The sequence below is a fragment of the Meleagris gallopavo genome, chromosome 25 (genome assembly GCF_905368555.1).
Source record: "Meleagris gallopavo chromosome 25, MGAL_WU_HG_1.1, whole genome shotgun sequence".
NCBI lineage: Eukaryota > Metazoa > Chordata > Aves > Galliformes > Phasianidae > Meleagris > Meleagris gallopavo.
In genome coordinates, this window is record NC_139428.1 from 5703133 (window position 1) to 5730243 (window position 27111).

Below are 27111 nucleotides of genomic sequence, written 5' to 3' on the forward strand. Positions count from 1 at the left end.
GGGTATGGAGGAAATCTTTTGGCTTGTTTCTTTTGCCACTGAAATGGTAAAGCCTTTGTCTGGGGGCTCTGGTGAAAAACGGGCTTTCCACTTCAGGGGTTTGACGGCTTTTGGCATTCCTACATCTGCTTCCCTATCACACACCTTTGATTTAATCCCCTCACCTCTGTTTTGGCAGTTCTCAGCCTTATGTGAGCAAAATGTCTCTCTCAGCCTTGATTAAGCATCAAGCATGCACTTGTGAAAACACCACACAATTTTTCTTTCCAACATCATCCAAAATTAGATTTATTGCATAATAAATATGTTAACTGGAATTAAGCTGAGATGGTGGTTAAAAACAACTGTGGTTTTCTTTGCCTTTCAGACCACCAAAGCGTAGCCCTCTGGTTTGTGCTGATGCATTACAGTTGACAGCAGTAATTTTTAGTGACAGAGACAGAAACATCCCTAGGGAGAATTCAACAGCGATGGAAGTTTCCTGTGGGAAAAACAAAACTTTTTTTCTTCTCCCTCTCCTTCTCCTCCTCCTCCTCCTTCTTTTTCTCCTTCTTCTTTTTAAGTGCTTTCACCTTTTCTGGTTTTAGTCTTCAGAGACAGGTTCTCCACAGACATGCAAAACCTTTTTGATCCCTTTAATTTCACCCTTATTTAAAGCCAGGCCACAGCTCACGAGGAGTAATCAGTTTATTTTAGGATCAGACCTGAAAGATCAGCTGCACTTTCCAGCTGCATTGGATCTGAAGGAGAAGCCAACTGTGGTCCGTATTTGTTGCAATCATTGAAAAGACCACACCTCTGCGTGAAAAAGTCTTTTGCGTGGCAACTGATACTGTGAGCTAAACTACGTTGCACAATTTAGACTCTAATCTTGACTGGAAAGATAGCATCAATTCTGAGTCAGAACCATATTTTCCCGTATCTCAGATGAATATTTTTGCACAGCAAATGGGAAAATTTGCATGTATGTAAATGTGTTTGATCTTGATCCCGCCATTCTGACTGAATCCCGGGTCAGGTTACTCTCCCAGAGGATGCAAATAGCTGTTTATGTGTCATGGTCTGATTCTGCTCTCAGAATTTTACAAGCCAGGCGCAATGTCCTACAGGAAGGGTTTGCAATAAACAAAGGGGTGGAGGCTCATAAGGGAGGATGGGGTTTACGACAGCATGATTCTGAGATTCACCTGTTGTCCAAAGCCATTGTGTTGGGTGATAGTCCAGAATTTTCATTTGAAAAAACATTGCTAGGTGATAACATTACACCTACTTACATGATTTGTAAGTTTGATCGTGTCAGAGCAAGGAAGTGACTAAGCAGGTAACTGCCCACAGCTCAGACCAGGTTTCATAACATCACAGAACCTTTTAAGTTGGAAGGAATCCTTAAAGGCCATCTGATCTCACTCCTCTGCATTGCATAGGGACACCCACAGCTTCATCAGTGCTCAGAGCCCCATCCCCTGAGCTGGGGTGTCTGCAGGGATGGAGCAGCACCACCTCTCTGGGAAACCTGTGCCAGTGCCTCACCACCCATACTGTAAAAACTTCTTTCTTAGATCCAATCTTGAGGTTTATGTGGACACACACAGGTATCAGGAACTTCATCTCCGTGCCCTGTGCCAACCCAGTATGAAGCTGGTTCAGCCTGGAAGTCCATTGATCTTATTAGCATCACAGGAACTTGTGCTAACAAGCAAAAACTTGGCACAAACAGCAAGAGCCTTTTCTCTCTGTCTAATTGATCCACATAATTTTGTTAAAGACAGAAGTGAACTTTAGTGTCACACAGAATCATAGAATGGTTTATGTTGAAGTGAATGTTAAAGATCTTCAAACTCCAACCCCTTGCCATGGGCTGGTTGCCAACCACCAGATCTGTCTGCCCAGGATCCCAATCTAATCATGTCTTCAGCTCTGACTTGAGAATTATTGATCTTTTTAGCTGTTTTGACTCTTACAGCCTTGATACCATTTTTTAAATGAGCTCTTTAAACAAATACAGTGAATTCAGATAGAACACTTATCAATTTACTGACTTCACCTTGAGTATTTTGTTATAGTAGTGGTGACTACTGTCTCTTGATAATAAGGTATGTGTATCTTAATGGGAAACTTAATTGCTACTGTAGTAGTGTTTGCAATTGCAGGGCCTCCTGTGCTACATCGGGACCAGCACAGAACAGGAGATTGTCCCTGTCTGAAGGAGACTACAGCTGCTATGGGATCTGTCATGAATGTGTTCAGGTGAGTATTTTGCTGCTCATTTGAAAGATCTTTTCTTTAACGATAATTTTTTAAGATTTTGTTTTGGTCAGGATGTGCCTAAGATATTCATGCCATAGTTAATACTGGTGTTTTTTTCTATTTGATTATAATGTACTTGTGATGTGAGAAGCATAAGGTGAATGGCAGATGTGGCAATCCATTGTTTTGTTTCTAATTGGTGCAGTTGTGCAGAGGAAATGACACACATTTGTGATGCTCTCACTGTGTGAGCCTGGGTTAAACTTCAACCAGTGCAACAGCTGCCTGACCATAGAATCCGAGAACCATTAAGGCTGGATAAGACCTATAAGGTCATCCAGTCAACCTACAACCTGAATGAGGCCTTTTTTTGGAGCCATTTTCAGCAATATTTCCAGAATGCTGCCTTTTTTCTCAGCAGACACCATGTCATGGATCCTAAGGACCGGAATAATCCCCATTTTTTTAAACAAGCTAATCCCCAGGTAAACTGTTGCAGTGCAGGATTGATCTTATGGATGAGATGGAGGCAAAGAGAGTTTTCCTCAACATCCCGTAGGAAGTCTGCAGCTCCTGATCTCCTTATCTCTCCAGACCTGGGCGCTAGTGCTGTGCAGAGCGGAAAGACAGAGGAGGGACCATGGGACCATTCTGCTGCTGTGGGGATGCCACAGTTAGTTTAATTGCAACAACCAAGCGCTAGGGCTTTGAGAGGCTCATTGCATCATTAAGAATTGCTGGTTATTACAATTAATAATACACTGAAATTAATTGCTGGGAAGGAAAACAGTATCTTTTGATCCATGCACATGGATGACAGCAGAGAGGCTTCATGTGGCACTTTCTTTTGCCGTTCGTACAGATTTCCTTGATGGAATGCAGTTTCCAAGTCATTCTAATAGAGAGGGTTTGATGCATGTATCTGGTGGACTCTGTTCCCTCACAGGCCTATCTCCAAGCAACACAGGAGGAAAGAATAACTATCAGCATGTAGCAATGTCTGAGGCCTTGTGAAAATGATATGCTGTCTAGACATGAGAATTCACTTGAAGCAGAAAGGAGAACAGAAGCAGCAGAACTCACCTCATAGGTAGAGCTGAAAGCTGAAGGACTTACAGGAAGGGAGTCAGTAGGAGAATTCTTCCAGAATCATTTTGGCGCCTGGTCTTATTCAGTATTTTCCAAATGTGTATGTTTCCAAAAAATGTGTGCACTGATAGAATCAACTGCTCGTTCATATCACCAAAAGAGGAAGAGGGTTAGGGCATCCTGCAGAGAGGGCACAGTGACCTTCAGGAGCAGAGGATGACACCAAGAGTGCAGAATGCAAATTCAGGCATTCAGGGATTGATAACTAACCAGCTATAAACAAAGAGTGTTTAATTTGGAGATAACAAAAGAAGAGAAGTATGTGAGTGTACCAACAGCAAAACTGCAGCTTATGGGGACTGGAGCAAGTCAAATGAGCTATTAGGATGCATGGGGGAAGAAAGTATTTCGAGGGGAGGGTTAGAGAAGAACAAGTGCCCTTGCACGAGACTGGTTTTGCAAGAAATTATCAGAAATACCAGAACTAACATCTAGGAAAATGAATGCTAGGAAAATGAGAACTATTTCAGAGAAAGACAATACTGAAATTATTGAATTGGAAATAGTGAATTGGAAGAGGCCTCAGGTCAAACCAAACTGGCAATTAGGAGAACTGGCCATTTAGTCTACTCAAGATAACTCCTTTTTGGAGCACTGAAAATCAGTCCTGCTGATGCATTACTTGGCCTGACTGTGTAACAGGATGGAATATGCTGCACCACTCAAAGCACGGTGATTTGGCCCACACCTGTTCTTTCTCTGTGTCTGATCTGTTCCTCTCTGGTCTTTGGAGAGATCCCTGTTGCTCCTTTAGGATCCCAGGACCAGATTCACCTCCAGCACTCCCTTTATTTTGTTACTGTACTGCTACTCGGCTTATTTCTTCTATGCTCTTACCAAACCAATCCAATGGCTAGTCCAGTGCATTATCTGTTTTTACCATCGCCGGCTGATGCATGGTACTTCTGTGGATGGAAAAACCTGACAGAAAGCAGCCGGCTACCTGAGCAATGCTGTGCATGGGAAGAAAAAATCTTCTGTTGTCCCTAGAGGCCATCTGCACATGTCTTGAAGCAGGAGATTTCATTACCCCTTTTTTTCCTCCTTTATATGACTGCCAGTGTTATTAGGAGCCATAATGTTTTCCAGTCAACACTGTCTCAGCAGTCTTTCTGTGGCTGCAAATCCCTCTGCTCTGCCGTGCATTGGACACAGCTTTATCCTTTTAGAAGCTCACTGCACACTGACCCCCATTTTGCACCCTGCTTGGGACCAGCTTAGGGCCAGCAGAGCTGCAAGGAAAGATGCACAGGGCGCAGAGTCTTCCTGTTGTGAGGCTGCAGGAGCTGTTTGCTTTGCTTTGCTCAGCACCATGATGCTGGTAGCAAAGAATACAGTTCTGGCAATACCTGCTGCAAGCAGAGCAGCCCCACCGGGAGTTCTCTGAATCATCTTTCCATAGCACACACCAAGGACATTTGGCTGATTCCTCACCTGTCTCTGTTGCTCCTTCAATGAGCTTTACATGTTCAAAAGACAGGAACTGCACTGCAGAAGTGGTGGGACCTCAATTCATTTTATTTGTTCTTTGGTTCAGTCCTTCACTAGTTGCCTTTGCCTTATGGGGGACCATTTGGCTGGTGTACGGGAACTGCTGAATCACGGCCTGAACCTCTGATTGATCACCTGAGGCGAGCACTGAGTCAGCCCTGGGAGCACAGGTGAAGGCAATTCTGTGCTGCCAGAAGGGGCAGAGCCTGGCTGCACCTGTCCTAGACCCCATTTAAGAGCTGGCTGCCAGTGGGGAAGGATCTCTGCTGGAGATCTGCTCTGCTGGAGTTTCATAAGCAAGCCCAGGATGTGGGTAAGCATCCTGTCTTTTCTGCTTTGGTGTAATAACTATGTAGCCAAGCTCTGTGGTATACCTTGTAACTATAACATCTGTACATTCATTGATTGTATAGCTGGAAATATTTGCCCACAGATGTGAGCACAGGGATATTAGGACAGCTGGTAAGAAAATGTAGCTGTGGGTCTGCCACATCAACAATTTCTGATTTTCAGCTTTTGTTTGTATGCCAGGCTGTAGTGGGAAGTTGCAATCTGAAAATATTTTGTTGAGTGGGTGTTTTCACATTCATCAGAAGCTGAGATGTGAATATTTAAAATGTTCAAAATTTCTAGAACTCCTGCTGTTACCTTGGTGTAATTCTTTTTTTATTTCAAAGGAAGGATGTTATTAAAAGCAAAATTCTCTTCAACCATACTAAAGAACAACTGCTCTGGTGAAAAAGGAACAGATAAGCTGTGTTTTTGCTGTCCTCTGAGCCAGCACTAAAAACTCTGTGTAGCAGGTATGGCAAACAAGGGTGCAACTGCTCTGCAGCAGAAGCTATTTTATGGGAGAGCAGAGCTGGGTCCTGCTGCAGAGCTGCAATTCTCAGGCTGTAGGTGAGTGCTAGTTGATAACGGTAGGAAGGCAATTAATTGCACACCTGCCAGCACATTTGTTATTAATAGCTCCAGAGGCTGGTTTGTGGGATGGTTCATCTGATGCTTTCTCCTACCCCTACCCCCTAGTATTAAGGGATGGATGGATGGATGGGAATGAAGACTGCTTACTTCATGACAGCCTGCTCCAAAAACTCTCTGTTGCTGCTGCAGGTGTAATGTCAGTCATGTAGGAGTACGTGAATCATGGTGAATTCAGCAGTTCTGGGCCACCATCACCCTGCAGAAAATCAGGAACTTCCAGGGTTTTGGGATGGGCAGGTGATGCCTGCAGCCCAACAGCTCCCATGTCTTAGGGTTACAGCTGATTTTCTTCTGCTGAAACTTCTCTGGATGCAGCAGTATAGGCACAGCACTGGAGTGTTATGCCAGGTAGGCTTGGTGTTGGTGGAGCAACAGTATTTCTTCCCCTGCAATGCCTGCAGCTTTGTTTCTTATTGTTCCCCTTTGCTGTTGGCAGAGGAAAGCAGAGGGATGGAATTGTAGGATTGCTGATGCTCAGGCTGATTCTGAGTGAGTCTGAACCTCCTTTTCCCCCTCAAAAGCATGTGTGTTCATTGTCAGAGTTGTGCCAGGCTTCATAGGAGCAGACTATAACCAGTACAAGCACTAAGAGGGTGTAAACAGGTGGTGTACCTGGCCTTTATGTCTTCAGTGCTAAAAGCATGAACAGAAACACCCAGGCACAATGTTTTTACTTTCATCAGCATACTACAAATGTGAGGGGGCCCCTGTCAGATGATTTGCAGAGATAACTCGAATGTGTAAATAAATCCATCCCTGTCTCTCCTGAGATCCCAGCTCAGATGTTGCATGCTCTGTAAACTCCAGCAGTTGTAGCCCTCATTTACATGATCAGATGGGGAAGGGAGGCAGGTTGGTAACAAAGGGTGCAGCTGCCTCCCCACCTACTGTCTCCAAGATCAACAGATTCCTTTACTCCCCAAGGTTCTGGAGTCTTTAATCTAAAGCTCCATGGAGATGCCCTGTGCAATTAGCACCTATGCTTATTACTCCATCTTGCTCCATTCTTACCCCAAAGCTCTGTAGATAAAAGAGAAGACTTTGAGCTTTAAAAGTCTTTTGTGGCAGTTTCCTACTTGGTGCAGTTACCTTGCCTTTCTTTTCCCTATGGCTCCACTCTCCAGGTTTGTGGCTTTTCTTTTGCAAAGGAAATTCAAATCCTCCTTTATGCTATTGGGATTGTCCTTAACTGTCTCCTTCACATCTATTTTGCCATCCATTATATGATCACTTTTTATGCCTTTCTGCATCCCAGAGCCCAGCTAGTTATCTTTTTTCCTCGCTAGGGGATTTATTGGCAATACTGGATGAAGGTATTTTAAGACTAAATATTTTCTTCTGATTTCTTAGAATCATAGAGTCATTAGGTTGGAAAAGACTAAGATCATCCAGTCCAGCCATTTGCCTACCACCAATGTTGCCTACTGACCATTTCCCTAAGTACCACATCCACCCTTTCCTTAAAGACTTCCAGGGATGATGACCCCACCACCCCCTTGGGCAGCCTGTGCCAGTGCATCACTGCTCTTTCTGAGAACAAATGTTTCTTAATATCCAACCAATTTCCATCCATTATTGCTCTAAAGAGAAGCAGAAAGTTAGCAAGAGGAAGATTTTAGGAGCCTTTTTTCTCTTTTCCCAACTAGAATCTGGAAACAGCGTGACAGGAGTCAGTAGTGCTTGTTGGTTCTGCTGCTCTCTCATTCTGTACTCTAGAGCTAGATACTACACCTTTGATTCCATTTTCTCCTGTAGTCAGTAGACGTTATTAGCTGGGTTTATTTATCTCCTAGGGATGCTGTTGGCTTTAATTGGATGGTGCCAATAGAGTACTTTCAATATGCTGCTTTTTATGGCAGAGCTAACTTTTATTGTCTGGAACAAAAATATGCTGGAGTAAATCTGTCTTTTCCCAATGAAAGAAATGAAGGAATGGGAATCAAGTCTTTTTAACTACAGATTCTAAGGAGACTTGCGTGACTTTTTGTGAGTCTGCAGATGGTAACTGAGGAAAGGAAGCTTACTGTCAGTTGGTTTAAATTCATTAAATAAATAAGAATGGAGAATTCATAGAGATACTTTAAAAAAAAGTGCTGAAAGCTACTGATAGCTGGAAATGGGTCAGCACTGGGTGGAAGAAGTCAGCAAAGACTCATTCAGACTTTCATGTGAGTTCCTTTGTGACTGTACACCTGGAGGTATTCTAGGGATAGGTCAGCTCCCAAGAATAATTCTGGAACTGGTGAATTTTAAGGAGCTCTGATTTTAATTCATATAGTTTAGTTTCTGTGGTTCACATCAAAAGGCACCAAAATGCTGGGAAAACCTCTGGAGCAGCCACACCTCAGTTTAGAGAAGGGCAGTTCATTCACACCTACCTACTAAAGCGCTCTTCCTTTTAAGCTATGTTAATTGTTTTAATAAACAAAAGTTTTTTCTCCAGCATTCTAGTTTTCTAGCTGCTAGTCAGTTCAGCAGTGTCCCTGTAGACTATGAAATTGCCAATCTCTTGTTTTTCTTCGTCTTACTCCATCTATTGGTTTTCATTGAGTTTGGTGGAAGGAAAGAACAGATTTCTTGGAGTCCAGATAATTCTGTCACAGCAGAAACATTCACCGCTCTCTGAGCTGCCCAAATTCTGTCTGCATACCTGAACTGGGCAGGTAACCATGAAAATAGGGAGTAAGGTGACTGCATGCACAAATTGACATTTTTATGTGTGAATGCAGCTTCTTAGAACTGTAACTGGTTGAGTGTATTTCTTCAATTTATTTAAAAAGTGTTCTGTTAATTTCTTCTGCCACTTCCACTTCCTAAAAATTACAGTTCATTCCATTAAGTTGATGCACTTGCCTCTGTGAAAGTTACCACAAGCAAAAGGAGAGCTGGGATTATTGGTTGCATGGTGATGTTCACTTGAGGAAGAAATCGGCATGTGCCGTGCAGGATAGTTGCCTTTGCTGCATATTTGGGATATTTCTCAGTCTAAGTATAGGAAATACTTGAGCAAAGTCAACAACCATGCATTTCTCTTAGATGCCACCACTATAGCTGTGCTGACAGAGTGAATTCCAGATGGAGCATGGACAAGTGATTAATTTCCAGCAGTTCTGAAGAGGAAATTATACTTAAGTCGATCTAGGCGAATTTCAGCTCTTGCATAAAAGATGCTCTAGTTGCATCGGTGAGTTCAGAATGAACTGCAGAGCAGTGTGCAGGAAGTTCACATACTCCTTGTACTATCATTATTGATTGCAAAAGAGCCCCAAATGTTTACTCTCTCGGCCAGTAACATATTTGTGTTCCCTCTCTGCCACCTTGAATGGGATCCTGGGCAGCCTGACCTGGTGGGGGTGGTGGTGGGGGGGCATAAATCCCATGAAGGAGGGTTGGAATTGGATGGTCTTTAAGGTCCCCTCCAACCTCGACTGTGCCACAAGTGTATGATTGATGCCACGAGCAGTGCTGGCGCATGGTGTGCTGTGCAGCTCCAGTCATGGCACCATTTGACTGTTTTAACTCTGTGCTTGGGAACATCAGTCACGCTTTGTTCTTCCTTTCAGCCTGCCCTACTTTGCACTCATCATTAATCATGTGGCAGTGGATGGGATGAGGCTGGCAGTTCCTTTGTGGTGATGGTCACACAACTACTCTTGCTGTGCCCAACCCCTCCCATCCCAGATGCAGGGTCAATGAGACATTTAATTTATTAGCTGTGATTTATGGGCATCAAATTGACACAAGCAAAATTCGCTTAACAGGGAGTCTGTGGAGAAGGAAAGCAGCAAAGGAATGAAGCAGGCGAGTGTTCTGTGGGGCTGTGACTCAGCAGGTTGCAATTTGGCTGTGCAGGGGAGTGGAAGGATGGCCATTCTCTGCCCTATAGGAATGGCAGCTGAGCTGCTGCAGAATGCTCTGCTGGTGCTTCAGTTCAGACCATGGAATGCTTTGGGGTGGTGATTTCCCACCAGCCTCTCTATTTTCCTCCCTGTCTCTAAGAAGACAGCAGTACCTTAAGAGGGCTGAGGACAGTGAAGTTGTGTGTGGTCTCTTCCCTTTATGGGAATTGAGTGAATAGCAGTTGCTTTGTTATGTGTTGAATAGGAAATTTAGTCCCAAATTTGCACTTAATGTGAGGTCATTTAACCCTTCCCAGAGGTCTTTGAAAAAATCATAATAGAGCCACATAGGAGTTAGGACAAAGCAGTGCAAAGCCCAGTGAGGCTCTCAGCAAAACTGACAAAGTACACTATCATTGTGCTGAGGCAGGGTCAATAAAGGATCTGAGACCTGCAGGGAGAAACTTTACTCCTGCTGGGCTGATTATTTCTAAAGCAAGTGCTGCTCCCAGCTCCTTACGCAATGGCTACCAACTCCATGTATTATGCCAGGAGAAATAGAAGTGAATTGGCGTACTGGACAGGGCAGCTCTTCCTGCAATTTCTTTCTTCAGTCCTTGAAACAAGAACTAGCCCTTAATTGCCATTGAAAATAACTGTGTGTGTGGCTTGTTTGAGACATGTAGCAGCCTGTGCGAGAGTGGAAGCTTTTCTAGGCGCGATGCAGCTGAGCTGTCCTCCTTTGTAGGGCAGCTCTGGGCAGGGGCTGAAACAGACACTCTGCACTGCTCCTCTGCTGTCTCACAACTGAAGGGATCTGCACAAATCCACGGGTTCACATTTAGGAAAGGTCCAGCCTCTGAGTAAAACATTTCTGCCTAAAATCTAACCTAAATATCTTCTCTTCTAGTTCAAAGCCATTCCACCTTTTCTCTGCCTGTCCCTGGTGAGTTCTGCCTCTCTAATTCCAGCCTCTCTGGGATGATTTCCCAGGATGCTGTTGAGAAATGCCTTTCTGTCAAGCAGTTAGCAGGACAGGAAGCTCCAGCTGCTTCTCATCTGGAAAGGCAATCCGACAGAATGCCAAGCCCAGGGGCAGAACTTCAGACCTGGTGCCAGCCTTGTTTATTACATATCTGAGTTTTGCAGCCTGGTAGACTTTCATCATGTAATTTATTTGCTTCTCAACATCCCTGCAGTTATTAAAAGCATCGTATTCAGAATTGCCACCCAAGTTTCTCTAATTAGTACATCTGCCTTTCAGGGCAATTTTGGATTGTTCATTTTATGACTTGACCTCAGGCAGCACATGGCTGGTATTGGATGCAGGTTCACATTACCCAGGGGAGCTGCCTAGGGTCCTTTGGACAGAGGAGTTGACAGGGAGAGAGGATCTGATATGGCGGGGATGGGCTCTACCTGAATGTCAGTGAGAAGTCACGCTCAGGTCAAGGGGGAGATGTCTCCCAACACCATCCTCTGCCCATGGCTGTGTCCGCTGCCCCCTGGGGCTCTTTGTAAGGCACTTGTCTCTTCTGTGGAAGAAAGGAACCATCCAGAGTCCAAAGCACAAGGAGCGAGCCCTCCCCTACTGAGACCTGCAAGCACAAGAGCATGCGAGAGGCAGGGGCCAGGCAGTGGCCTTGTGATGTTTGACTTTTTATTCAAGAATAGGGAAAATACACTCTACTTCCAAGGCTTTCTTCTGGGCTCCTCTCCCATGAAAGGCTTCCTCTTACAGTGTGGCATCCCTCATCCAAACCCAGTCCTTGTCTTTACCTTTCCACTGAGCTCTGGCTTCTCCCAGGACTGACCCAGATCTTTTTTTTTTCCACTTCATCCTAAAATGGTTTTGTTCTGTGCTGAAAATCTGAGCAGCAAGCACTGATTTCACGGGCAAAGGTTAACCTTAAAGCTACAGTAGGAACTCGCAGGAGAAGGACTCACTGTCACAGTTACAAACCCTGGTCCAGATGAGGTTGTAGCTTCCTTTCTGTGTCTTTCTAGGACTCAGCTGCACTTGGGTTTTGGCCACAAGCACAGTTCTGGCTCTAGCACAGACATGGCTTCTGCTGGTGTAGTGCAATTTGTTTGATCTTGTTTCAAACTGGGGTAAAAATGCATTGCTATAAGTCACATCTCCACCAGTGGTTTGCGTGGGTGACTAGACACTCCAAGTAGGCAAATTTTTCTAAGAGTTGCATAAAATTACTTGTTGTACGGTCATGGCTACAGATCCCATGAGAGCCCCAGGGGTGGCATCTGTCCAAGGGCAGGACTGCCCCAACAGGCCTCCAGCTGGAACTGATGCAGAGGTTGTATGAGACGAAGCTCAGCACACTGATTTGTTGTGAGCAGTGCTTTGCTTTCCCGCTTCCATTTCTGCACCATAGATACAAGGTGTGACATCAGATCCTCCCTGAGTATCAGTGATGAGTGCCATTTTGCTCAAACCCAGCAGCAGAGCCTTACAGTGAATCAAGTGTGCTATTCTCAGTAAGTTGATGTAAACTTCACATTTGAGTGCTACACAGTATTTGAGGGGAAAGCATGGAAGTGTCAGCTTTGAAGAGAGTCTGATCACAGACCTTGAAGTAAAACAAGATTGATGGAGTCATCTATGTAGCAAAGCTGAAGCAGCAGGTTTTTTTTTTTTTTTGTAAGAGGTATGTTGCAGCAGGCATCTTCTACAGGGAAGGAAAATCCCCAAGCCCCTAAGGGCCAGCAGCTTGTATGTGCTAACTGCAACCCAAGGCATCATGGTGTGTCTCTTTCAGTATTGCAATACTCCCTGCTGTTTTTCCACTCCTTGGGACAGCCGGGCCCATGCCATGAACTTTCTGTTAATCCCTCAACCTCTTGCCTTGGGGCAGGGCTTCTACCCCTAGATACCCAGACTCAAAGCAAACTCCTCTGCTGAATTTTCTGTGTAGGAAGGCTTGTGAGTTTATTGGTTTCACTGAGATAGAATCATAGGATGGCCAGGATTGGAAGGGACCCCAAGGATCATTGAGTTCCAACTCCCTGCCACAGGCAGGGCCACCAACCTCCAGATTTGGTACTAGACCAGGATGCCCAGGGTTCCATCCAACCTGGTCTTGAAAATCTCCAGGTTTGGAGTATCTACAACCTTTCTGGGCAGCCTGTTCCAGCACTGGGCAATTTAAAAAGAATCTAATGAGTCTGTATGAGTTTTGGTTAGATTTGTTATCCAAGAGGGCAATATGCTGATGTGATTCGAATTCAGGTTGGGTAAAAATCTGATGGGCAGATTTTTCACCTTCACTGTTGGGTTATGGCCTGGCAGTATGAGCAGATACAGCAGTCAGTGAGCCATCAGATGGAGATGATGTCCTGCAGGAGCTCTTCTGAGCTGTGCTTGCACCAGAAGATAAAGTGAAAGCCCAGGTTTCCCCTTCTGCCAGCCCCAAATTGTCATTTTTATAAAAGGCTCTGGCATTGCTAGCTTTGCTCAGGCTTTGCTGCAGCACCTGTGCACAGTGTGCTCTGCAGGAGTCTTGCTTTTTCCTTTGATGGCTGCATGGCAAGGCTGGAGCCCCTGGGCAGCAAGAGGGCCAATGCTGGGCCTGCTGGATGGGGCTTTTCAAAGGGAAGTAAATCCCTCCCTGCCTGTAAGTAACTGAGAGCTAGAGCTCAGCACCAGGTGCTGTATAACTGCAGAACAACAGCTTGGTCACTTGGCAGCCCTTTGTCAGGGGATCCAGTGCATCCAGTGGAAATGAGATGCATTTCCCACAGTTGATGTACCATGTCCCTGCCCAGCCTGGTGCTGCTCCCCTCCCTCCATGTTTGCCTTTTTGTTTGAATGCTCCAGGAGTGAAAGGTGGCTCCAAACCAGACCTGGGATTTAAGCATAAGAATTCTAAATCCAGAGGTAATTTTAGAGTCAAATCAAGCTTGTGAAGCCAACTTCTCCTTCCTTTTCTCTGTAGATAACTAGGTCCAACAGCAGTCTTCTGAACGTACTGTGGGAAAGTTGACTCCTCCAAAGGGCTGAGATGCAGAAATCATAGAACTACAGAATGGCTGAGGTCAGAGGGGACCTTAAAAAACATCCAGTTCCAAACCCCCACCATGACTTGGATGCCCCCCAGCAGCTCAGCATGTCCAGGACCCTATACATGGTTTTGTGTGCCTCCAGGGTTTGGGCACCCCCAACCTCTCTGAGCAGCAGTGCCAAGTTCTCACTGCCCTCTGAAACATTTCTTCCTAACATCTAAGCTAAACCTCTTTTGGTTTATGCCATCCCTCTTTGTCTTGTCGATATCAGGTCCCAATGCTGACCAGCTCCAGCTTCACCAGCCATGGTCCTGCCAACCACAGGACTGATTTGGGTGTATAAGGGGGTTATTTTCATGTCTCTCCATTCATAAGCCTACTGAGGTTTTGTTCTGCGGTATACTGCAAAAATCCTGAAGGACAGAGATATTTATTTAGAAAAAGCTTTAATATGATTGCATAATTACAGGAAGTCAAGGTTTAAAAAGGCAACAAAATGAACTGGTAACAGCACTACAAGTATCAGCAGATTTGTGATGAAACCATCAAAATTCACAACCTCCCCAAGACATTGAGTTACAGATGTTGCATGTAGTTATGGATTTCTGGCCTGAGCTTTTCTAACTCATTACAGAAGAGAAACTGTCGTGTAACTAGGTCTTTCTAGGCTCCATAAACAGATTTGTTATGGTCCACTAGGGCTGACTGATATTCATTCATATTTCCTTTTTTATTTACTAATTAGGAGTCCACTGGATGAAATCCATTTCTGCGCCATGCTCAGGCTGCAGCCTGAGCTTGCATCTCTGCAGCTGCGTGGCTGTGCAGACAGTGGGGTGGAAACCCTCAGGGCTGCAGCTGGAGGCTGAACCCAAGCCCAGTCCCTTCTGCTAGGGTTAACCACTGGCTGATGGGCTCTATTTCTTCTGAGCAGCTTCTGCCAGTGATGTTTCCCTGCCTGTGCTCACAGAGGGCTGACTGATGATGAGTAGGGTCAGCTGAGGTATCTGAGACCGGACCTATCTCTGCTGTATCCTCACTAACAGGTGGAAGGTAACTTCCTGAGGTGAGCAGAACAAATGTGTCAGTGGGAGGAATGGTTGGGAGCAATACTTGATGTTTTGTATCTGGTCTGTGTTGTATGTTTTGTATTCTGTATCTGCTTGTGGTAGCAATGGTAATGAGAAGATGGTTGGACTACATGATCTTACAGGTCGTTTCCAACCTTGTGATTCTATGGTCCATTTCAGAAATTTCCCAAGCACTCCAATCCTTCTAGTTAGTGAGAAAATGAAGCTCATTCCACAGAGAGAAGCTGAAGCTGTGGGCTGTGTTCCTTTCAGCTGAAGGTGCTGCCCCAAGGACTGTTGGTTGGATCAGTTGTTTGCAACCCAAACTTGTTACTGTGTAAGAACAGGTAGAACTAGATAAAGACGACAGGAATTTTCCTATAGCCCTGTGGGCTACAGCAGGTAATAACAAACAGGCCCGGCTCTGTTAAAAGGATGATTTAGCATTGGGTTGGGCTGCTTAGTGGTACTGGGACCCAGTAGACCCTGCAGCCCCCCAGGCACTGGCTGAGCATAGGCACTGGGAGGGTTACTGTGGGGTCCATCTCTCTTGCTTACTTCAGAGCAAATTCTCTTTTTTCTTTTCCACATTATTGCTATGACAGTAGCACAACAGAGTGATTCTTTGTGGCTGCTGTTGTGTTGTGCATGATGCCCATTCAGCTTTTTGTTCCCCCTCCAAGGAAGGGGCTCTTGGAGGTGGGGGTGTCACCGAGTAGCAGTGCCTGCTTTGGGTTTAAAAAGTTTCTTAAAATTTGTGTTGCAAGCGATGTTTTTGCTGAAAGGCACCTGAAGCAGCCACATCTCCCTTTGCGGAACAACTCGTTTTAACCTGCTTCAGGCTGCTTCCACTTATTGTGTATTAATTGCTGAAGTGTGTTGATAACCCCTGGTTGAGCACAGCTGAAATACCTGGCACACTGCAGGGCAATGAGGAGGGATGTTTGACAGCTGTTGGGGGGGGGGGGGGGGAAGCCCTGTGTGCTAAAGGACTCCAGCACCTACAGGGAGCTTAGAACAGGACGGAACGTGACTTTACAGGGCAGGCAGTGATAGGGCAAGGAGGGATAGCTTTCCCCTAAAGGAGGGGAGATGCAGGTTGGATGTCAGGTGGAAATTCTCTCCCCAGAGGGCAGTGAGGTGCTGGTACTGCTGCCCAGATCTCTGGGTGCCCCATCCCTGGAGGTGCCCAAGGCCATGGATGGGCAGCCTAAGCTGGTGGGGACAGCCAGCCTATAGCAAGGGCAGGGCTGGGGGGGCTTTGGAGTCACCTCCAACCCAGCCATGCTGTGCTTCTATAACTCTGTAAGAACCCTTGCTTTGAAGTTACTTTCAGGTTACATGGAAAAGAAGCCGAGCTGGGAACAGGGTGTTTGAAGTGCTGGATCAGTGGCTGAGGGTGAAGCGGGAGCACAAGGGTGGCCTGGTCACAGGGCAGCAGTGTCACTGGGGGGTGAGTACTGGGGGCCAGTGAGTGATGTTGTCCTTAGTCACATGCTGATCTACTGGTAACAAAATGCAGCTAATCACAGTTTGCTCCTGGATGTTTAAAGAGGGTTTAACAATCCAAACACAAATGCAACCCTGTTGCCTTAGAGAGGGTGTAGCTGTGAGCAGAATTTGGCCCCGTCTTTTAAACTTTGCAGTTTGTCTTGACTGCTGCATGCTTTATTTTTAGAGCATAATAAAGAGCTTTTGTTCCAAGGTATATTTAACAGGGGAGTGGAAGGGAAGTAGGAGGGTTCTGTGCACAGGGAATGTATCTCTTGGTCTTTTTCTTCTATCCCACCCCCTCACCAGATACTCTTGGAGGGTGGAGTATAGACAAAAAAAAAAAGAGGAATTGTCTGGGTATTTGGGCCCAAAGGCCTCGTGGGCACCATGAAACTTACATTATTGGAAAAAAATACAGGTGCCCTGGAGAAGGGATGTGGCAGGGTGAGGGTGGCAGTTCCTGCATCTCCTTAGGTATGCAGAAGAGTCCTGGTCCTCCGGCATCATTATGGCTTGGAGGATCCTGGCTGTGGGAAGCTAGGATTTATTTGGCCCCAGTAAGGTACCAGGGAGAGCAGAGCCCACCAGTGCTGCCATAAGGACACGTGGGGGCCATATGTGCTGCCACCAACGGACTGTTTTCTGATGTGAGCAGTTTTAGTGAGGCCCTGTAACTCTTGAAGGCTGTGGGGTTCCTCGGTGCTGCAGTAGACACACATGAATTGTGGAGGGAATGGGACTGTTTGCAAACTTCCCTAGCTATCCCCTGTCACAGAGCAGCAGACAACATCAACCCCACTATTAAGCCATTAGCAGAGTCTGGACATCAGAACCTTTCCATCCAGAGGGGGATTGGACCTATCCATAGAGGTGCTGGGGAGCCTTTCTCTAAGGGAAAGTGTGTCAGCTTTGTCACATGCGTTTCTCCCTCTCTTCAGCTTAGCTTTTTCTTAGGAAGGTCAGAATCCTGTGCCCTGCCATTCACCAGCATGGTCTGGCTCTGCCAATGCTTTCCCCTCCTTCACTTTTGTTGCTGGAACCTAGTAAGTCTCTCTAAAATTCAGAAGCGATTGGAAATGCCCTGGGATTGCAGTTCCCTGCTGCACTGCCCAGAGAGGGGACTTTCCCTCTGGCTGGACCCCTGTGAAGGGCAAGTTCCCAGTGCTCCCACTCTGGTTGCCATGCCTTGGGCAAGGATTCCTTAATTTGGAGGTATAATCAGAGTATTGATCACTTTAGGCCACCACGGCCTAAGATTTGTGCTTTTCTTGTCTGGAAAGGGTGTGTGTATTCTCTCCTATTTTGTGCTCTCACACGATATGACCCCTGTTATGGCATTGATTCTGATTCCAGCCTTCATTCCACTGTTTTTTGAGCACTGCCCTCCCCCCCTTGTCTCCAGCTCTCCAGGCCCTTGGTTTCACTCCCAGAGGACAGCCTGTGACTGCGTTCTGGCTCCTGATCCAGGGCCATAAACAGCACATGGCCATGCGCTGTGTAGCTGTGTTTAAAGGGTGTTGTGCTCAGAGTAGTGTGCTGTTTCCACATCTGCCTGTGTGGACATGCCCTCTGCCTGCTTGAGTGGGCTGGGAAGGCCACTGGCCACCAGGCTGAGAGCTCAGCAGCTCTCTCCCCTTCTGTATGCATCTGCTGGTGCAGGGCACGGAGTGGGACAGATTCAGTGAGATGGAGTGATGGGGCATGGGAAAGAGTGGTGGAAGCCTTTCTTTTTCCCTTTGTCTTAAGGCTTGCACCAACTTGTCTCGTAAAATCCTCTCCTGCCTTTCAAATCCAGTCAACATGAGTCACCACTGAGCCCATCCTTTGCCTCTCGTTGCAACACAGATGACAGAAACCATCCAACAGGAGCGCTTGAATCCATGATGAGTTTTGTTCTATTGCATAAACCTGCTCACCCTTTGCAGGTGAGTTGCTCTAGAGTCATTGCCTGGGTGGTATTCCTGCAGAGGAGCATGGCAGAGCTGCGTGGGCCATACAGAGGGGTTATCCCACATCCCAGTCTTTACACACTCAGGGTAATGGCAGAGGTCTTCTGAGTCAGTGTCCTCATTGTGTGTCGTGGCATCTCATGGTTGGGTTCGTATAAACTGCTGTTTTAAGATAAAAGCATACCAACCTGCATAGACTTCCTGGACGGAGCAGTTCAGGGAAGGGGAGAAAAGGAAGGAGAGGTCTGTAGGTGCAACTACCATTTAGGAACGAGACAAAATGAAGATGTTTTCTTCTTCCCTGATTTATTCCTGTATATGTATGTGTAGGCATTTTTTGTCCGTATATTTATCTATAAAGAAACAGCTGAAGAGAAATCAACCAGATCATAAAAATGACAGCTTTTTGGCATTGCAGTACCTGGAACATGTCCGCCAAACTGAAACTAATTATCACGGAGATGAATAACCAAACCCACTCTTTCTTTATCGCCCCGTCTGCCCCCAGGGCTTCTCCCTCCTCCTCCTGCAGTGCTGTGCCGGCGCACACAGGGTTACAGCTGCACCTGTCTGGGTGTACCTGTCCCACCGCACCTGTGCCGGCAGCCAATGGGCGCCGACCCGGGGCTGCTGTCAGCAACATGCCTGCCTGCAAAACCTCAACATAAATCAAACACTTCGCAGGCAATGTCTGTGTGCAGCAGGTCCTAGACGACAGAAGTCATCGGGGGTTTTACCGTTGGCAGGGATTTGGGAACGCAAGGAAAGATGTCCAATGAACTCGAGTAAGTAGAGTGTTTTTGTCATTCTGGCCCCTCTGCATTTGGGGCTGAGCGTCTTTTTGGGGAGTTGATTGAAGGACTGCGGATCTCAGGGAGCTCTCAGGGAATCCCTTCCAGCAGCATGCATGATTGGGATGTCTGTGGGATGTTCTACTCCCCCCCCCCCCCCCCCCCCACCTCCTGCTGCCCTGCGGAGCTTCCACTCCACTGGCGTTATTTAGCAGGTTTTTAAACCCCAATCCTGGTTTGTTTATTTATTTTTTCCCTGGGATAAAATGTGACACATCAGGTCTATCTAGGGGAAATCTGCCATCTAACACAATCTGCAGCCATCCCGTGCTTTTCCGTGTGTTATTTTGTGCTTTTTTTTTAGTAGAAAAGATGTATAAATAATTTAATAATTTTTGATGAGCTTCTGTTTGTTTTCTTACTTTATTTTTTGGGGGGTGGAACAGCACGTTAAGGTAAATGGCTTCACATTATTTCATCAAATAACTGTAGCTGACTGTACAAACTTGTTTTGACACGTGTTTTTCAAAAACAAGAAAATGCACTTTTTGTTGATCCTATCCTCCACGTGTGTGTCTGCGGATGCTGACAGCTGTGCGTTACCCCCCTGCATCCCACTCTCTGTAACAAAGCTAAGGAGTGTGACATCAGTGTGACATGAAGTGATGCAGAAAATCGGTGAATGTTGTTGTCAGTGCAGCCTTCCAGAACTACCCAGATGTGTAGCCCTGTGTGAAATATGTATGTGTAATAAAACGTATCTAAATATATCTTGTTGTACCTATATTTCTAAAGTATATACACAGACATGGGTGTATCTGTGTACAGATATGGTACTTCAGAAGGTTGTTTTTGAAAGAAATGCACAGAGGTGTGTGCCTTTTACAGAGGCATTGTGACAGCTGATATCTTCCTAATTAAGAGCCCTGAAAATGTGCAGAGCTAGTTGTTGTTTAATGTAAATACTGGGACCCTTACACTTGGGGATCGGTTAAGAATCAGTGACAAATTTTCACCTTCTGAACTCTTCAGGTGATCTGCAGTTGCTGTGTTGGGGCTTCAAGTCAGGCCGTGTGGTTAATCTTGAGTGCACGAGCACATTGCAGACTGAGATTGATGTATCGGTAATTATGGAGTGGGCCATGATGTGACCCATGAATTACATGGTTGTTTGACTCCTTTTTCTAACGGACTGTTAACCCCTAGGCCTTTCATTTGGGAAGGGGGGGCTGGCAGAGACATCCCTTTGTCATTCAGTTCCAAGGACTGATAGTACACAAAGGTTGCTGCTATCTTCTCTCAGATAGCACAGTGAAAGGCTCCTGTAGGTTGAACCCAGGGACACCTTTGCAGATCTCTATGAAAATCTCCCTTTAGAGGTCCACAGCCTGCAGCTGGAGAGAGAGTTTCCTGGGGGCAGGTCTGCAGACCCCAGTGAGGAACAGGCTGTTGGGACCGCAGTTAAGGTTCAGGAAGGGCAGCAGTGGGTGTCTGTGTGCCTCTCACAAATAAGTCTTTGTAATGCAGCCCTCACATGAGGCTGAGCACAGCAGGACAGACAGCAGAATGGATCCCAGGATGGATCCAAGCTGTGGGACGTGCCAGGCAGAGCTGTCAGGTACCTGCTGTAGTCCTGTGCACTGCTGCTGCCATAAAGCCGGCAGGGTGAGCCATCTCTCCCAGCTGTGGGCAGGGCTGCTAACCACTAGATCAGGCTGCCCAGGATCCCACCCACCCTGGAGGTGCCTGAGGCCAAGCTGGATGGGGCCCTGGGCAGCCTGACCTGGTGGGGGCAAGCAGCCTGTGGTGGGGGGTGGGAGCTTGATGGGTTTTGGGGTTCCCTACAACCTCAGTGATTCTGTGATTCTATGATCCTCCTCTTTGTGACTTTAATTTCACAGAAAGGTCTGGGAAGACACTAGCGTGACACGAGAGAATGAGATGTTTTGCCTATTCTAAAGTATTCTGACTGATAATTTCCATCGTCGCCTGTATTGAACTTGTGTCTAGCGCTGCAGTGCGTGGGCTTGAAGGAGTTAACCAGGAGTTACTCCCAGTTGTGGTTTTGTGGTCGAAACCATGATTGCCAGAAGCAAATTTTTGTCATGCATAAGGTGTGTTATTAAAACTTGAGTTATGCTGCTAGTGAATGAAAAGTTAAAGCCCTTTTATGAAATGCTGGCAGCAAAGCACATGAGGGATAACTGCACTGAAGCAAAGTACACTTCTACAGCAAATGTGCATTGGATGTGTTGTTTTTTAAGTTGTATGGAGAGGGATTTGCAAATTAAAGATGCAATAACTGCTATGCAATTCAAAACAAAGAAATAACCTCCCCATCTCCCTAAATAAACTGGAGACTCAAAGCAGATTTAGAGACACGATGTAAATGTTGACTTGTTTTGAATCACAGTTTCAACTGATGGATACAGTTACAGTGATGGGAGTTTGCTGCCTCCATTTCAGTCTGGCCCTGGAATTGTTGGTTGATGTAAACTGTTTTGTCGGAGTCCTGCTGCACTGTGAACACTGCAGTGAGTGGAGTTAGAGTATGATTGCATTCTGGCTGGAACTCTGTTGCCAATATGCAAGTTTCGGAGGCTCAGGAGATAAGGGAGTGTGATGGCACCCATGTTTGTTGTTATCCCTCCCAGTGCTACTGTTCTGGCTGGTGGCTGTGGTTATGGGTGAGAGCAGCGGGGTGTGAGGCACCTGATCCCAGAGTACTTGTTTGTCCCTGCAGTGTTTATAATCTTTAGCATTCCAAGACAAAGACCAGGAGTTGCTTACCGACACGCTTGGCTCCTGATGCCAAAGTTTTGTTTCTTTTTGTTTTTTGTCTTTACCAAGCAACTGCGCTGGGATGCTTGCTCTCAAGAAATGCATTGTTTAACAGGCTTACACCCAGGATGGAATGAATCATACTTGTATCATAGAATTGTGGAGTCACAGAATCACCAAGTTGGAAAAGATCTCTAAGATCATCCAGTCCAATTGTCCACCTACTACCAATATTTCCCCACTAAACCATGTCTCTCAGTACAACATCTAAACATTTCTTGAACACTTCCAGGCATGACGACTCAACCATCTCCCCGGGCAGCCTATTCCAGCTCCTGAGCATCCTTTCAGAAAAGAAATTTTTCTTAACATCCAAGCTGAATCATTTATAGGGCAAAACATTTCTTGAAATCCATCATGGAGTGGGGGAGCTGCAAGGTCCTTCCACCCCACTCATGTGGTTCTGTGGCTCCAGCACTGACCTGGCTGTGTAACTGACAGAGCAAACCTGCCATGAGATTTAACAGCCACCTCTGCTCTTATGGCATTTGTAAATGAGCACTGAGGAGCAGATGGAACAATGTAAGGAGGAGACAGCCCCATCTCCTAGTGTTTAACTGCAGGATTCTCCAGTGGGATATGATGAGGGAAGAATGGAACTGTGAGCAGAAACAGGCTCTGTTTTGTTGGGAACATCATAACCCACAAATGTTTATTATGTTAAAAACTAATTACCTGAGAGCAGTAGAAAAGAAATTGAACTCTGTGTGTGTGTTGGTGGAGAGGATGGTTTGTGTTTTGAACACACATACATGAGGTGTATCCTGATCTGTCTGCCATGCAAATATGAGTGGGAAGTGCTTCAGACGTGCTGGTGAATGGCAGATGCTGCCAGAGGCACTGGTTCAGGGCCTGCTGTGCTGTGCATTCGCAGAATCATTAGGGTTGGAAAAGACCTCTAAGATCACCCAGTTCAATTATCCATGTACCACCAGTGCTGCCCGCTGCCCACTAACCATGTCTCCAAGTGCCACATCTCCACGGTTCTTGAGCACTCCTTGGTGACCCCACAGCCTCCCTGGGCAGCCTGTGCCATTGCCCAACCACTCTTTGGTAGAAGGTTTTCTAATATCCAGCCTTTTGAAGGCAGATCACCCTGAGATCACCCTGAAACCAAGGGCTGAAGCACCTGATATCACACGCAGATTTGGGAAAAAGCAGCTGTAATTCCTGAGCTGCCAACAAACTCTGTGCCGTAATCTGTTATGTTAGGCAGGAAAGGTGCTAACGCACCTCTTGTTTGTGAAATATGGCTGCGTAGGTGGATACTTCTGGGATGATGTTAGGTACAGCAGGGTGCCAGCGGTGTCCCCACTGTGGAATGGTCCAGGGGAGCTGGGAGCAGAGATTTGGGTCTAGTCCTGTTCCTTTGTGCTCACTGAGCAGGATCAAGTCTGTGGGGAACAGGAGTCATTTGTCAAACGTGCTCACAACAGCCCTTTCCCTCTTCATCTCAGGCAGCATGCATCTGCTTGGTGATTCCCACATACAGTAAAGTACAGTGCGGGATCTTTGCTGGGTGAAAGGGTCAGCCTGCCTCATGCACAGCCCGGAGACAACAGAGCTGAGGATGGCTGGCAGTGTTTGGATGCTGTGCTGAGAGCATCAGCGCTCCCCAAGGCTGATTTGGGCCTGAGAAAACCCAGGGAGAAGGACCATGTCTTTGTTCCCCCTGGCAGTGAACACATGGGCCTGTGACTGCAGTGGTCTGGGCACTGAGAACAGAGCTCTCCTGGAGCTCTAGCACCTCAGAACCAGCATTGCTATGCACGGCATCTCAGCAGCATTTCTTACCATCAGTTGAGGTGTTTCTTTCTGGGCTTTTTTTTTTCTGGTTCTGCCTCTCCTGTGCCTTGCTGTGGCAGTGCGCTTACAGATAGCTGTATTGTGGCCATGTTTTCAGATATGCTTACTTATTAAACTGGAAAAGATAGGGTAAAAATTAGAATGTTGCTCAGAAGTTTGAGTTTAGACATGGGGATGCTGTCCTTCCTTTGCAGGAGGGCCTGAGATATGGGTAAAACTTCTGCCCTGAGACAGCCATTATGCCAAGTGCTCCTTTTCTTGCCCTGCTCTTAAGTGTGGTGCTCGTCCACTCCCATGTGCTGATAGGGGGCCCTGGGGAACACTGGGGCTATCCCAGCAGAAAGGTGAGCACAGTGCACCAAACCAGGGCTAAGAACCAGCAGTAAACTGTGGGTTCTGCTGTGCCGCTCTGAGTTCTGCTGTTGGTTGCCATGGACAATTTGATGTTTCTAGAGAGCATCTGGTACTGCTCGTGTTTGGGTTGCAGTTAGAGAGGCGAGAACAAAGATGAGCAACACAAAGCTTAAAGGCCAGCAAACCACCCACTGAAACCAAGAAAAAGTGAAAGTATCAGTGCTTCTTTCCTTCAGAGCTGATCTCCCCACCCAGACCTTCTGGGTACATTCTTCTGTTTCAGCATAGCCCAGAGTGTTTATTCATAATCAGGAGGCCTCTGTAATGGTAGGCTAGGCAGATAAATGGGAAAAACAGAGATGGAGTGGGATGGAGCAGGGAAAAAGGGCTGGTATCCCCTTGTGTCAAATTCGGGAGCTGTTTGGAAACAGACTGCTCCCCTCTCAAATCTGCTTTGCACATGATCCCAAGGCTCCCAAGAAAGGAGAGCTCTGGCCCCATGGGTTTGTATTCTACTGACTGATCCCCGCTTTGTCTGAGCCTCTGCACCACAGCAAGTGCCTGCAAAGGAAAGATTGTTTTGCTCAACAGAGCAGTTTGCTGTGGACAAACTTGGCATAACCACATGGAAGAGGCATCGTGGGGAGTGATGAAAGTAAAGTTCATGTTTCTGGATCTGGATTGGGATGTTTCTTTCCGGATCTCTATTTCACAGAGATTGCTAATGCTGGGTTGGAGGTAGGTGTAGAACAGATGTGACTGTATGCTGTAGTTGCATGGATTGAGGTGCACCTGGTGCCAAAGAAGTGCCTCAAACCTGTTATCATATCTGCTTATCTCCTCGGATCACCCTCTTTCTGCAGGTTTGGGCTCACCTTGTTAGCCTTCAGGTCAGAGCAGAGTACTTGCAAAAAGATGAGATGGAACTCATGGTGGGGCAGGCAGTGCGGGGGTGGTGATGTTGTGAGCATCGCAGCTGGGCTGGCCAGCAAAGCAGAGCCACATACGTACACAAGATGTATGCTCCTGGGGCACCTGTCAAACTTAATTCTTCATAAATTGGACACAGCTGTGAGCAGTTCAGATCTTCTGCCCTTGCCCCATCTGCATCTCCCCCACAGTGTGGGAAGGTGATCAAGAGCTCACAGTGGCTCGTGGATCTGCACGACCAGGAGTGGCCTGGTTGAGGGCTTAGGTGAGGGAGAATAATGCTCTGAAGCATTCTTCCTTGTGATATCTGTTCTTTTTTTAAGCTCCTGGGTGCTTTGTTGCTACATCCTCCCATGGTGTGTTTATCTGTGTCGATTGCCAGCTACAGGAGCTCATCTCACCCTAAGAGTTGTCGCTGCCTATTCTTCCTTGAGAAGATAGGATTGGGAGCGGGTGAGCAGTCCTGCCCAGACAGGACCGTCTGCCTATCGCCAAGCCAACACGATGAAATCTGAGTCATGCCTATTGCTTGCCTTGGAGATGGCAGCGGCACTGACGGGGAGGGAAGGCTGCGTGAGAAATGCTAAAGACAACAGAACTCACAGAGCACCTGGTGAGATTTCATGCATGGGTTAAAACCTCTGCTGGTGTCTCGTCCCGGTGTGTGAGGAAGAGGAGTGAGCTCAGCATGTCCTTACAGCAGTGCTGGGGGGCTGCCCATAACCAGGAGCTCCTGCCATGCCTCCATGGTGGCACTGACAACAGTGGGAACTGGGTGCCGGGCTGTTAGCAGTGCCCATAGCAGGTCCCCTCCTGTGCAAGGACAGCAGGGCAACACTTGTGCTGGTGTGTGAGAGGCTGGGAACCATAGTTTGGACACAGAGGTGATGATTTCTTATGGGGAATACCATGAACTGTTGCAGCAACAGCATATCTGCGTGGATGTGACAGTGTGAAGCCACTGACTCATCCGCCTCGAGTGGGGTGAGCCCACAGTGCCGAGCCACAGGGAGTATTGCTGGAGGAGAATGGAAGGTGACCAGTGTTTGGATAAGTGTGTGTCTGGCAGCTCGTTAACGTCAGATAGAGAGACCTGGAGAAAGTGCCAGGAGAGACAGTATTTTGGTGCATTATTTCTCAGCATGCGTAGTTCCACGAGTCTAAGGTCTGACAGGTATTTCTTAGGGGAAGGGAGTGTGCTGAGATTGGCCCATTTGCTTCCCTCAAAGAGAAATTGCCTACAAATGACAGAAAATTTTGTCCCTCTGTGCAGCCCCCAGCGTGACCCTGGCCTGGTCTTGAGATCTTGGGTGTGGGGTCCAGACTGGGAGCTGAGGACCAGGAAGGTGGTCTTCCTCCATTGCAGCAGTGTCTTTCAGAAGCCCTTCATGACTCCAGCTGGGTGGCATGGAAGTTACTGTGAAAAATCCATATCCTTTATCCCCTACTCCCTCTGTCTGGCTCAGTTTTAGATCTGTGCGTCTGATGAAGAATGACACCATGAACTTCCAGAAGTTCTCCTACACTAATGAAGATGAAGCCTGGAAAACCTACCTGGAGAACCCCCTGACCGCAGCAACTAAGGCAATGATGAGGGTAAATGGAGATGATGACAGTGTGGCTGCCCTGAGCCTCCTCTATGACTATTATATGGTACGTTACTATTGGGGCTGGGTTTCCTGGGGGAGTCAGTCACACAGGACAAGTGTGAAGATAAAACATGCTGAGCCCTCTGAGGGGGTACCCCCCTCCCCAAGCTCTCTGTGTTGGTTGTGCAGTGATCCTTAGGAAACACTCAGCCACAGAGGGCCACTGTTGACCCCAGTCACAGATGTAAACTGATCTCATTCTACATAACAAAGCCGGAACAGGGTGGAAAACTGAACAAGAGTGTCTTGGGTCTCAGGATGGGGTTCTTCATATATAACAGCTTTCTGATAAGAAGTGGGAATGCTTTGAGAGACTGAAACAGCCAGGTGCCTTGCAGACTCTCCAGCTTTCTCACTTCCAGCACTACTTTAGGATGGGGCTGCATGAAATGCAGATAGGATTTAGACCGGAATGGAACCAACAATCTGATGTTCCCATTCACCTGAGTTGTTTCGATAACATGATGTGCGGGTAGCCTCAGGTTACCTTGGCAATC

General features: G+C 46.7%; 1 protein-coding gene across 9 annotated transcripts in view; it reads left to right on the plus strand.

The window, feature by feature from the left end:
* The first annotated feature begins 2115 nt into the window (after positions 1–2115).
* The window catches only part of GRHL3 (grainyhead like transcription factor 3), a 49906-nt gene continuing 24910 nt past the window's right edge, over positions 2116–27111 (plus strand). For 5 of the 9 annotated variants that reach the window (XR_014879653.1, XR_014879654.1, XR_014879655.1 and 2 more), the window contains exons 1-2: positions 2125–2247; positions 26432–26618. Coding sequence is in view for 3 of the 9 variants with exons in the window: in XM_085209020.1 (XP_085065146.1) it covers positions 19012–19028; positions 26432–26618 (204 nt within the window). In the remaining 6 variants the exon portion in view is untranslated. Of the gene's footprint in view, positions 2248–5082; positions 5201–18848; positions 19029–25455; positions 25579–26431; positions 26619–27111 lie in introns of those variants that run through there. The other 4 variants (XR_014879658.1, XM_019622747.3, XM_085209020.1 and 1 more) reach the window with 4 other exon arrangements.